Raw genomic sequence first — 13,301 nt, 5'->3', positions numbered from 1 at the left:
AAACGCACGTCATTACGCATTGTATAATTGAGAGAAATAAACCCTGTATTCCGCTACGATAAAACGAAAAATCAATAACGATCGATAAGATTATACACTTACCGGGGTGTTGGGTGGGATCGTGTGACGGTCCAGCTCTATTTGTGTCCTGCTCCATGTCGTTAAGATCATTCATATCATCGTCTAGCGTCAGGTCTTCGACAGCCTCCTCAGGGTCCTCGTATTCAGACTTTGGCTCGATGAGATTATCATTTGGCTCGGGTTTTTCAAGTGGCAGCTACAGAATAATAAGATTCATTAGAGATCGCGGAAGCATCAAAGAATCTTATAGAAAGAATCAACTCAAATAATTCACAGAAAAAAAGTGTCTCGCACCGTTTCCGCACTGTAATGATAATAAAAGAATAAATCCAAGACAGTAGGATAATGTACGAAATATTCCTCTACCAACGTAGCGAAAGAAAACAGCGCTTTTTTGCGACAGCCTCCATTAGAGCGTTGGCGAAAGACAGAAAAATTCGTCGCGTGTTTACCTGCAACATCTCGTCGGCGGATTTCGTCAACTGCGTCATTAAAGCTGACCTGCCGAGAGTATCAGCCGAATCTGCGTGTGTTTTTTCGTCCGCCACAGGCGCGATTCCAAGCGCCGGTATACCCATTTGTTGTTGAGTCTGAATATCACTGGAACTCGATGCATCTTGATTTTCTATAGTGTTTTCTTCGTCTAAGCTTCTTCTTCGAAACCTTTTTCTTTTTCTCGATATTGGACTTTGCGGCGAGCCTTCCCTGCACGATCAAGATGGAGAACATTTGTTAGCAACATTTTCAAACTGTAAAAAACTTACTTTCAAGTCTAAACCTCTTTTTTCTTTAATTCACTTACCTAGAGGAGGAGGTAAGACCCCTTTTTAACCCCTGAGGACTATCCGTATCCACGGGGATATCCCCCACGGAACTTTGCGTCTGCCTAGGAACTTTGTTCTTTTCTATCGTCAGACCGGAAGACGCGTGTGGAATGTCTAACGATGGTGCTGTCGGTTGCACGGTGCAGACGGTTTTCTGTGGCCTGGATTCCGTCTTATCACTGCCAGCTGTTTTACTTTCCGAAAGGCCCTTAATTTGCAGTGACTCAGCGGCTTTTAAAAGTGCTGCCAATTGGTCTTGGGAAATATTAACTTCCCCCCTATACATATAGTCCATCATCGCCTTTAGTTCTTTGAATTTAACATCCTTGAGTATGAAGACTGGGTGCTTGTCGTAGTGTTCGCTGAGGAGGCACTGTAAATACGAAACAAAATATTCTTTTCAGATAAGCAGCTATGATACTAACATCTATACAGATGTTGAGCATTTATTTCCAAAATATAAATGTTGCTTCAGCCATTTCCCATAAGATATTAACATTTAAAAATTAAATGCAATAAATTTTGAATAAGATATTGTTTATAAAGTATATTATGTGTTGCTATGCCGCAAATAGAAGATAAAGCTATCTTCAGAACGATAGATTAATTCAAGTGTTATTAATTTTTATAAAGTATCATTCAATTGCTGCAACAGCCTCCTCTTTGCATCCCCACCCATATCAGGGTAAAATCCCAGGGCGAGTGCCCTGGAAATCAGCCATCTTGCTTTCCCTGTATTGATCAAGAGGACCTAGGAGGAGGGAGGCTTCAGGCTTTTGCTCCCCCACTCTCCCTCCCCCACTGCACTACACTCTTGCCCAGGCAATGTTCAACAAGCACGGCCATCTTGTTTCAACTTGAAATCCCCCTCCCTCTTTTCCTCTCGCTTCTCAACAGACTATCTCACTCCCTCTTAACATATTTCGTATTGATCTAACCCAACAAACCAACAGGACAAAGAAGCTATATATGACAAAAAATTATAATTTGTAATAATCATTATCCTGTAATATAGTTTTTTCAATTTATCTTATCACCAATAAGCAGCTAAGAAATTACCATTGATAAAACGTTGTCAACATTACTTATTTAAGCTACATTTCCAAATAAACGCACCGTTCTACAATTTGTTGTAATATATATAAGAATATAAAGGAAATAGCTGAATACACACACAGTAAATCTTCAAAAACAGAAAATTTTTATCAAACTACTCGAGAAAATCAGACTAACATGTTGCAGGATTAAATAGCAATAAGCGTGAACATTTCACTCACCTCAAAGTATGGACTGCATGCGGAGAGGACTACTTTGTGGGCCTTGAGAGTCTTCCCCTCCGCTGCCAGGGTACAGTCGACCAGCGTACCGCTCTCGAGGAGTGTGTCGAAATTCTGTATTAGTGTACTCTGGTGGTTGTTCCATCTTAGGCAGAATTGCTGGTCGTCCTCCATGGTAGTTCTGGCTTCGTTTCCTCGTTTCTGCACAAATGATAAAACAAGCCGAGATGACGACGAGCAGGCGAACGAACGGATAAACAAAAACCGGGTATGCAACGAATGTGAAACCTACTGAGGAAGTCTCGTTTTCTCTCTCGGTTTCTCTGTACGTGCTATCGATCGGTCGACCAACCCGACGCTATCTCGTCCTCCCGCGACCGATTCTTATCGCGCACATCGAGCCGGACGATGTACCCGTAAAAGTACGCTTTTTGACTTTCGGTTATCGGTCAGACGGTTCCGTCTCACCCTGTTCTTTTCCCCTTTTCGCACGCGGCCCTCGCGGGAGGACGACGGAGGCGAAAAGCTCCGCAACGAAGCGCTGAAGCTTCCAAAATGGCCGTGTGCGATGCAAGCGCGTCGGTCGGATCACTCTCCTGGCCTTTTCCTTTGTGCGTGTCTCGTAACGGTAATGGACTATCTGGTGGGGATGATGCAGGAGGACGCGCAAGCATCGCGCACGCGCAGCTAAAGCGTTTCAACTGCGCACACAGTTTGCGCAACAGCGACAACGAAGGCCCCTAGGTCTCAGGAATGACTATCACCACCTTTTTCACCGGCGCCGTCAAAACCTTTTCGTAGATTCGAAAACTTTTATATTTTATGGTCGCGAAATATTCTACACCAATTTACAATGCATAGAAAATAACAAAAACGGAATGAAAACTTGATGTAACCGGTGAAAAATAATTTTATCAAAAATAGCAAAAACCGCAAAAAATGTCAGAAATATCTATCTCAAGATAATGTAACGAGTTCTGACGATTTAGTCTCAAAAAGCTTACTGTCGAACGATGGAGCGAATGAAAAATCAAGATACGCATTTTCATCCCGACGTATCGATTTTCATGTCAACGCCCAAGACGAGCAAGAAATAAAATCGAGACGAATCATTGTTGATTTACGTCAACGCGATTTACATTAGCAGCGCGTAATAAATACGGAAAATCGATCATACGGCTCGCGGTCGGCAAGGGTGGGGAACTGAAAGAACTGGATATATGCGGGGGGGAATAGAGCGATACGCAGTCGCGAGGACATTTAAGAGTAAAAGAGATAAAGAGTTGTTTCTCAACCCGCAAGCGATATATTGCGTAATCTATTTATATTGTTATCTCGCGTAAGCGCTCGTTACGTCAGACGATGCAGAGTACATGCATACACACGGAAAGAAAAACAATGACAGATAATTTTTCCGATTATAGAACACATACTGCGCGAGCGCAGTTAGTAAAGCGAGAGAGAGAGAGAGAGAGAGAGAGAGAGAGAAAGAGATATAGTGATACGATGAAAAAAATTCGGAAGAATTGTGCGACGACGCGAAGTGCCTCCCGCCCCGCGATGCCCCTGGAAACCACAAAAACGTAGCAAACGTGGATGATCGCAACATGGCGGTTCACGAGGTCGCGCCCGGACAAAATGGCGACGAATGAAAAGCTCGCGAGGAAAACCACGGCGATCAATCTCCGTGCGCGCGCGCGTACACTCACACCGACCGAATTCCCCGCGCTCGAGCGTCGCGTCTGGACAATAAGCACTGAAATCGCAAACGGCCGCTACTTCACACGGGAAATTCGCACAAACCCCAGTATCGCAGACGAGAATGCGTGACGCGAATGACTCGATATAGCTCATCTCGCCGCGGATCGAAAGCACTCGGCCATCTCATGGACCCGCCCGCCGCGCCATGTCACCCGCGAATTCACAGGACTCGCCGCGTAACTCTACAAGCGTATCGCATTAATCGCGCACGATTAAATATGTTTAGCTCACTCACCTAACAAGCGGATAAAAAACAATCTAATATCACAGCAATGGAGTCGGTGAAAAGTAAAAACAGCGTGGAGCGTCCCAGGCCCGGCGTACGCCTCGTGCGCTGCCCTTTTCGAGAATGGCGCAGCTCAACGCCTTTCGGTTCTTTCGCTCAAATCGTCGTCAGAGGGCGCAGACGTCCACACATGCGCGGACGAAACGCGTCCCGGAACGAGCAAGAAGGAAAAAGGCAGAAAAACGATGCACATGCGCGCTGCTTAAATTCGCTACTGCGACGTGATCGAGGATATATCCCTGATGCCGACAAAACCGAAATATGTATAGTATGAGATAGAAATGGTCGACTCCTTTCCAATAAGCGCATCTAACATTTCATAGAATTTATTACATATAATCTACGGATTATAAATGCAATATAGCCAAGCACTGAAAAATAAATTTCCCTAAATTACATGTATTCTAAGGTCAATCATTGCCAACAGTGAAAAATTTTAATCCCTTATTTTATCATAGTTAGTTTTATCTCAATCTCACATTACTTACAGCACAACTATCTCATATTAATCTTAAATTGGAATTTCTGTTTTTCAAATTATTTTTTAATTACGTTTCTAATGTCTAATGTTTCTTGTAAGTAAAAACGCATAATAAAAAAAGGAACACATTAAGCATGATAAAAAAGAATATTGTGTAATAAATTTTTCATTACGTATTCATTTTTGGCATAAATAGGCATAAATTGCTTAGTCATACGATTGCAATAAATCACGATTAACAATTAAAAATTTGCACTAATGATCTATTTAAGTTATGCGTTACGGTTTTATAGATGTCTTAATTGGACGAGTAATTATGATTACAACATAACAATAGACCATTGGAAATAACATATATAAAATCTCAGTCATATTTCTTATGCAAATAATTATGTAATTTTATTTTAATTTTATTCATGCTAAAAAAATTATTGTGTAGTTTATCTACAAAACTTCATTTCGAATGTGAGAATTCTTCTAAAATAAGAATTTTAGATAATTTTTTAATTAGAATCAATATTTTCTTATATCAATAGATATGAAATCTCAGTCATATTTCTTATGCAAATGTTTATGTAATTTTATCTTAATTTTATTCATTCTAATTATTGTGTAATTTACCCAAAACAACTTCATTTCGAATGTGAGAAATCTTCTGAATTAAGAATTTTAAATAATTTTTGAATTGGAATCAATACTTTCATACATCAATGTTGATATTTTCTGTATACTAACATTAATATTTTCTCATCTAAAATTAAATATTTATATTTTAAAATAAGTAAGTAATTATATTTGTAAAAGCTGCAAGGCATGTGAAAAGTTTTATAACACATTGTTTTATGAGAAAATGCTACATTATCAACATTTTCGTTATTATATGTAATGTCTGCTATTTGTTGGTCTGTCATTATATATGACATAACTCCATTCAATTTTACCTTTATTATTTTATTACGTTTTATCTCGAAGTAAATAATGGAATAAAAAATACAATCACAAAAATTCCAGGTATTTGACTAACTGCATGTTAACAACAGCTATTTAATTGCGATATTAAAACGAGTAAAAACAGTTGATATGATATGGTCAAGGACTGCAAGAAGACTCTCTTAAAAATCCTTTCGTACTATACACCATCGTACAATTCTATTTGAAATAAGTCGATCGCACCTCTTATCACACCTCGACGATCAAAACAAACAATCGCGCTTGAAAAAAATTTGATTAAAGCTCCTTATTACGATATCTCACACTGTAGACATTATCGTTAAGAAATTTTATCGGGGTAATTGTGTTAATATTGGGAAATTTGACGTCAAATAATCATGGCGGGCGTTCTCTCGCTTTTCACCGTGCGTCATTTAATAGTTATGGCTGACGCTTTCCCGAATCTCTCATACTCGACCTCAATCACTATTCTATTTTTAGTGATTGTCGATTTGGCGAAGTGCATCTCATATAAGCGATAACACAACGTATATGTGATACGAGCAAATTGGGTGTAACGCGAAATATAATCAACAATCACAACACGATATTACCACGATAATTGCACGTTCGATAATAAGAACTATGTTATGTAACAAAAATGATTGATATTCACGTTGCATCACTTGTCATAATTGAATTAAAGATTACTTTATGTTCGAGAAATCGCCAGGATTTGCAAACAATTACACTAGCTACATCATGTAGCAACGTGTCTTTGTATTAGTTTTAATTTGCCGTGCGATGTTTACAAGTGCGATACGAATAAAAGCATATACTACACGTACACTCAGACGCTAATTTAAATCGCAAATGTAAATATGCATTACAATTGGTTTAAATTTCTCATCACCTGTGTATTACGTTGCATACTGCAGACCGTAAATCACTAAACACTTTAAAACGTGAATATATATACAAGTGTGTTCACAACTTTGCCGCAGAAACGACGACTTGAAAGAGCCGCACATTACTTTTATTACACGATAACCCGCTTAAAGTGCAATAACCTCCGTCGTTTTTTTTTTTCTTTTTTTTTTTTAATTTAACTAATGGAGAAATAGTTTCCTGAATCTCCGCACGTTTTATAGATGTCCAGACAAGAAGACGATTAATGACGAAAAACGAATACACTTGTGAAAAACGAACGCACTTAAAATTTCGCCGCGTTCTCATACGTCATCAACCGGCCTAGGATTGCAATCTGGTACGCGTATACGTAATGGCCGACTTCGTGGTCTCGGGAGAGACAAAATGGCGAAAACCTTCGAAAAAAGCTCTGGAAAACTCGATCGAGCCGATCTCGCGGATGCCCAGTATTTCACGCTGGAACGACTTTACCGTACGCTTCTGGACGTCAAAAGAAACATGCGATTTATCCGGCGACGACGCAAGAACGCGGAAACGTGGTATGGCGGAACACGACCTGATTTTCCGCGAACTTTCCACTGGACTGCGTTCTCCGCAATCGCGTTTTCGCAGCCGCGAACCGGATAACAGCGAGCAGGTAAGAAAACGACGTGTTCGTACTCACCTATATTGGCACAGTCTAAATATCACAAGAGGGCGAACTTGGGAGAAACTATGCGTCCACTCCTCAGCGTGCACTATCCGAGCGTCATGGGTCCTTTTTACACAATGGCCGTACGGCGCTCGACGCGCTTACGATCGATCAGTTTCTGCGAGAGTGTGCGAGAGGATAACGCCGTACGCGCGGAAACGGCTTGTCCCGTCGCAGCCAGACGCGGCGCAGAATGCGTTAACGCGTCTTCTGCGCATCGAAGGAAGACGATGGTAGAGGCTGGAAGGAGAACGGCCAAGGATCGTCGCAAGATTACCGGCGTTTCGAGGATGCAGGGTAATAACATTTATTACGATAAATGTTGTGATAAACACGATGGATAATGACATTAAAATTCTAAATGCACCTATAATTGATAGAATTCTTCATACATTGTTTACATTCGAGTAAAGCTATTCGTTAACTGTATCTGTGTATTCTATATTTAGGTTAAAAAATAAGTTTATCGCATTATACCGGTAAGATTATGGAACTGGGACGTGTTGTCTTTCTTCCGGAACTACTCGAGCGCTGGATTATCGAAACAAGATCTTATTTGCATATAACAACTCTCTTTTACGCGATTATAAGGAAACATTTTAACAGCACCTACACACGTCCCGGTAACTATTTAGAAATTATTAAGAGAGTGATCATTAATATTACTTATTTCTTTATGAAACGTTACAGTTTTCTGAATATATCTTGTATAAAATATTAGCGAAATACTTTTCTCACATGATACAACAATTTTTAGACAAAGGTTAACTCGAATATAAATGTGTATTAGCTCGAACTCGAATTCCCAAACTTTATATTCATTCTGAACATACCAGCATGGAGCCCTCGTTTGAGCACCCACGCGCGAAACCGATCGTTCGGCCCTGTCGTTCCCGACGGCATGTCGTCACGGCATTGGCCGGCGGTGGGGATCGCGCGACGCGTAGCGGGAGTAAAAAGCCGGGTTTCCGTTCTAGGGCGCGTTCGTGGCGTAAGCGCAGCCGGCGCGGGAGAGGCGAAAGGCGGCAAGCGTGCGCGGGAGAAGTGGAAAGCCGGGAAGAGAGAGCCGACGAAGGGAAGAATCGAGGTCCACAACAAAATCGCTTAATCGCTTTGCGCCACCGTCCGCAACGGAGTACGGCCCATCCAGCCGCCGCCATCGCAGTGCCCCCTGGTGTGTGCATGTGCATGCTCTTTCTCTTTCTCTCCCTCTTCCTCCCCCTTTCACCCTGATCTCTCACTCGCCGCGATCTCGCTCTCCATCTTTCTCTCCTTCTCCCTCTCCCTTTCCCTCTCCCTCTTCCTTGCCTTCTCGCCTGTCTCTCCCGCTGTCTCTGTCTCCCCGTGATTCGCTATGCCACTTCGGGCCGCGACGTTTTCACGGGCAATCCGTGAGTGACAGCTGCCAGTGGCCAACGCGATGCGTGCGTGCCTCTCGTAGAGGACTGACAACGGCAAATACCGGCTGTACGTGCGTGACAGCCTGCGTGCGTGCGTGCGTGAATTACGCGGGTAATACGTTCGAGACGAAACCGTTCGTTTCGCGCCCTCGCACTTCGTGTGTTTATCAATTGATACGGGCGAAAGTGTGTGTCTACTCTCCCCCTCCCCCCCCCTCCTCGGATCCTGGAGGAACGTGAAATTGGCAATCGCCGTGAGGACTGTTTCCTTTCTGTTTCTCCGGAGGACGTTCAAGTTCCGATTGCAACTTTGGACCGTTACTACTGCTGCGATTTGATTTGTGGGTCAGGTCATGGTAAGGTAAGAACTGTCACGAATTTTTTGGTTAACGTTCGAAACGAGTGCGATTCTTAGTGCTGCCTGGTGATTATTTACATTCGGTATCTCGATCTATTTACGATTTGTTTGTACTCTTCGTGGTATCCCGAACGTAGCGCACTAAAATACGTTTTCTGTAGCGCTCACCACTTGGAAATTTTTGTTTTGACGGTGAAAGCGATAGTCACATTCCTCGCTATCGACCACCATTAGCGCTAAGCAAGCGCCCGTTTCTTCTTTTTTTTTCCTTCGATTATCAATGCGGCCACGTGCTTCTCGAACGAGTGCGCCAGTCGATGACTCAATTGTGAAACGCGAATGAGCGACAATACCGCTTTTACGCATAAAATTACGCGTATGAATGTTAACAGCGTTATAAATCTTAATAATCGGTTTCAAGTTTCGTCAGTATTTCGATAAACTGACGAGCGGCTCGTTAGTGGAACGTTTCTAGAGAAAATGAGGAAAGTAAGGCGAGTACTTAACGCATAAATGTACCGTGTGAATGAAACTCAGTGCTCGGTGATTGTTACGATAATCAATTTGATTTAGGAGCAAATCTTTAATCATGCCATTTAATCATGCCATTCTGTATACATCGATATACTGAATGTATCGTTTCTATGACATTAGTCGCGTTGTAATCAAGGAAATTGATAAATCTGTCGAGTTTCCTCGTTTTCCCACGACGAGGCCGCATTGTTTTGACTCCAGGATGCAACGGCGAACGCACACAGCTGGATGAGCAGCCGAACGTGTGCGTGGAAATGCGCGTGCGACACGTACGACGACGATGTGCTGCGCTTCTCGCGCTTAAATAACCTGTCATGCAAATAAAGTTGACGAATTAAAGCGGTTCTTGGGATAGCTCGTGCACGCGTCTCCGCAACCGCACGGCATTCATTCGCTTTGCCCGTACTGCCGCGTGCACCTATCGAAACAGCCGTGTCACCCATTACGGTAGGTCACGTGCCGCGGTACCGTCCTATAATCAGAGATTACGAATGCGCGGGATGCAGTAGGATGCAACCGCGACCGCATCGGACGCAGGAGCGCGGGAATTTATGCATCGTGAGCCACTTGACGCGATAGTTTCCGAAAGAAAGTCTATCGAAAGAATTTGAGAAACTTTTCGTCCGAATTTGAATAATGTTTCGTAAAAATACAGGCGCGTCAGCAAGATAAATCGTTGGGAGAAGGTTTCGATGCAGATTTTGAACGGCTAATGATATATCAGGAGTTGAAAGATCAGCTACTGTTTTCAGAATTAAATTCCAGAATATGTGTTCATGAAATAATTTGATTAAAATATTTCGAAATGAGAGTATTGATCGACGACTTATACGACTTGAATTTTTTTCTTTTTTTTTTTTTTTGATGTATAAAATGTTCCATTAAATTAAATTATCTTTATTAGTATGCAAATATTTTCATTTCTGTTATTTATTTGAGATTATATTGCCCAATATGTGCAAAGAACAAATATTTTAATTAACTCAGTAAATCAATCGGCATAAATTGATAATTGGATCGGTAAATTAATATTTTTAAATACATATTTCGAGTACTTCTAATATTTTAATATTTTTTTATTACGTATTCTTATTATATATTACGTTATATGCTACATTTAAAAAAACGTAATAAAACGATGGAGCAAAACTCTTATATTAATACGGCTGACTGTCCTTGTTAATTCGGTCGACTGACTTTGATGGCAACGATATTGGAAATATCGGAAACACCGATTCCACAAGATCAATAGATTTCCGATGTTAGTAGCACACATTTCACTTGTCTTTCCGCTCGCGTTTCGTCAAAGCTTCGTGTATATTGTTGACCGATCGTCGTGGTCGTATTTCGTCGTGCACATTGCATCGCGTGTCGATTGCCGTGCGTGACACGACCGACGAAAGGCTCGGAGCGCTCGTTTCATCGCACATGTGCGCGTGCGATGTCTGTACGGGTTTATCGGTAATTAAATGATCGCCAAATACGAGAAAATCGCCGATGATTGATGATGACTGATCCGGCAAAGTTTTCGCAGTTGTGTTATCATACGTCAACGTTTCTTCCCAGCGCGATACGTTAATAAATTCGTCACGTCGCGTGGTAAGAGCTGCAAACGAGTGCTTGATCTCGCGTGAAAATCCTTACCGTTTCTTTGCACTGATATCTCTCCCGTCACTTAATTGATTTGCAATTTCTTTAAACAAGTATGCACGAATCAAATCGTCGAAAAATTCTGACATCAACTATTATTTTCGTGTTGAACGAAGTTTGCAATAACTGTTATTCGAAATATAACGCAAGGGTACTAATCATAAAATATATACACGCTAATCGTATAATATACGATAAAAAATATAGTTAACGTGGAGAAATTCAGCGAAGACGTATGAATATCTTTCGTCCACAAGATGACGTTCCACACAGCGATTTGAAACGACACAAAAATGTAGCCTTGATTCGAATGCAAGCGCGAGGGAACGCTCGCGATCGAATCGGGTTAAGAATCACATTGTTTAATGTCCATCTTTCATTCTGTTTCGCGACGAATGGTTCGTGCATCCCGCGGAAGATTTTCTCTGCGCGCGTCGTGCAACGGTTCGCCTATACGTCGCGCTCGCGCGCCGCCGATGATAAAGAGAAATGCTGCCTAGAAAGCAGGTCTTGGCAGAATCTAGGCCACCCTGATGATGGCGCGTGCACATTCTCCACAATTTTACTGTTCCTTCTCTCAGCCTTGCCTCGCGTTCGTTTCCCCGCTGCGTTCGATAGAGCATCTTTTCTCTCCTTCCCTCTTTATCTCACGCGCGTCTTCTAGTCTCAGCTTCTCTCTCTCCCTCTCACCCCTCCTTTTTTTTTTTTTTTTTTTTGATAGAAAGATATTTCTGCCTTTCTCCTCAGCCTCTCTCCGCGTCTCTTCTTTTCTTCCATCGATCGCCTCTTTCTCTCTTCCTGCCAGTGTTTTTTCTTTTCTTCACCCGGCACGATTCAAGGATCGAGTTCCGGAGGACGACCAGATGCGAATCAGCGAAAAAAAGAGAGGGAACGCGAGGAATCGCGCCGCGATACCGTAATGTCTGCACGACGGGATTTACAAATTGCAAAAGCGAGAACGAGTCTCGCTGCGCGCACTGTCTCAATAGCACACTCGTTCGTAACTTCGTTTGTGAAATGTCGCGACGGCGACGGGTGGGCGTGTTATAGGATGATGTTTAACTCTGCGACGCAATATGAGAATCTTATGCTGACAGATTAATATGAAAGGCTTTCCGCTGGAAAACGAGAGGCGAATGATTTCCTCGCCTTCTTCGCTTAAGCTCCAAGTTTAAATGTGTAGCTGCAACTTTCATTAAGACAATTATCTAATTAACGTACATATTTTGCATGTGAGGGAGAATCTATCATCTAAATACGTATTATCTTTTTACAAATGTATGCTCAAAGATTAAATTATTGTAACTAACGCAGACGACGATTCAATAGTTCTTTTTTTTTTTTTTTTTATTCTCTTTCCCATTTTTCTTTCCTTCTTGTTTCGCTTTACTTTTTTTGACCTTCGAACGCCTCGCGAGAATTTGCGCAGTAGCTTCGCCACTATCTCATGTAAATACGACTGCCGACTTTCGTACGCCCGAAGATTATTGAATCAAAGATGCTTTATATGTCGATCTCCGAAGTGCGATATATCCTTGTCACGTCTCAGGCCGAAATTTAGCGGGAAGCCGGGGCCCGGCTCCATCATCGAGCGAGGCGACGGCACCGGAGCGTTTTCTCGAGAGTGGGATCGCGCGTGTATATGACTGACAGTGGGGCGATCGAGAGCGACCTAGAAAGGTTTCAAAAGACATTTTCCCGTTCACCCACGTACAAAGCCGCCCTCTCGCCGCGGGAGCGTAGAGCCGCGCGACATGAAACCTCGCGCGACGATTGAGACGAGGCGCGTATACACATAGACAAACGTACACATGTGCACATATGTACAATAGTGACGAGGAGAACGAAGGCGGTAAAACGACGAGGAGAGGCAGAAGGAGAACGGCAGAGAAGGATGGGACAGCAGGTCGACGGAGACGAGGGGGAGGACAGAAAGGAAAGAGAACGCGGGTGGTGCGTGTGTATGTGTGTGTGCACGTTCACATGGTGTACGGGCGTGTGTATGTGTGTGTGTGTGTGTGTGTGTGTTGGTGCGAGCGCAGGAACAACGGAAAGTACGGAACGTAATACGGAGAAAACGCTGGTAAAAGGAAAGAGG

The 13,301-nt window shown here is 42.5% G+C and overlaps 2 protein-coding genes across 52 annotated transcripts in view; one reads left to right on the top strand and one right to left on the bottom strand.

Moving 5' to 3' along the window:
- lola (longitudinals lacking) overlaps positions 1-4,340 on the bottom strand; it is a 205,232-nt gene extending 200,892 nt beyond the window's left edge. For 41 of the 50 annotated variants that reach the window (XM_067348277.1, XM_067348289.1, XM_067348272.1 and 38 more), the window contains exons 1-5: positions 4,179-4,340; positions 2,183-2,383; positions 884-1,278; positions 534-786; positions 103-277 (exon numbers count right to left, since the gene is read on the bottom strand). In XM_067348277.1, coding sequence (XP_067204378.1) covers positions 103-277; positions 534-786; positions 884-1,278; positions 2,183-2,356 — 997 coding nt within the window. In that variant the 5' untranslated portion in view covers positions 2,357-2,383; positions 4,179-4,340. The remainder of the gene's footprint in view (positions 1-102; positions 278-533; positions 787-883; positions 1,279-2,182; positions 2,384-4,178) is intronic. The other 9 variants (XM_067348305.1, XM_067348300.1, XM_067348302.1 and 6 more) reach the window with 1 other exon arrangement.
- Positions 4,341-6,711: 2,371 nt separating this feature from the next.
- psq (pipsqueak) overlaps positions 6,712-13,301 on the top strand; it is a 51,786-nt gene continuing 45,196 nt past the window's right edge. Inside the window, exons 1-2 of one of the 2 annotated variants that reach the window (XM_067348310.1) lie at positions 6,712-7,207; positions 8,239-9,022. In XM_067348310.1, the coding sequence (XP_067204411.1) occupies positions 9,015-9,022 (8 nt within the window). In that variant the 5' untranslated portion in view covers positions 6,712-7,207; positions 8,239-9,014. Of the gene's footprint in view, positions 7,208-7,420; positions 7,559-8,238; positions 9,023-13,301 lie in introns of those variants that run through there. The other variant, XM_067348309.1, reaches the window with a different exon arrangement.

The sequence above is a fragment of the Linepithema humile genome, chromosome 1 (genome assembly GCF_040581485.1).
Source record: "Linepithema humile isolate Giens D197 chromosome 1, Lhum_UNIL_v1.0, whole genome shotgun sequence".
NCBI classification, from domain to species: domain Eukaryota; kingdom Metazoa; phylum Arthropoda; class Insecta; order Hymenoptera; family Formicidae; genus Linepithema; species Linepithema humile.
Note: the sequence above shows the minus strand (reverse complement) of the source record. Positions and strands in the feature narration are given on the sequence as shown.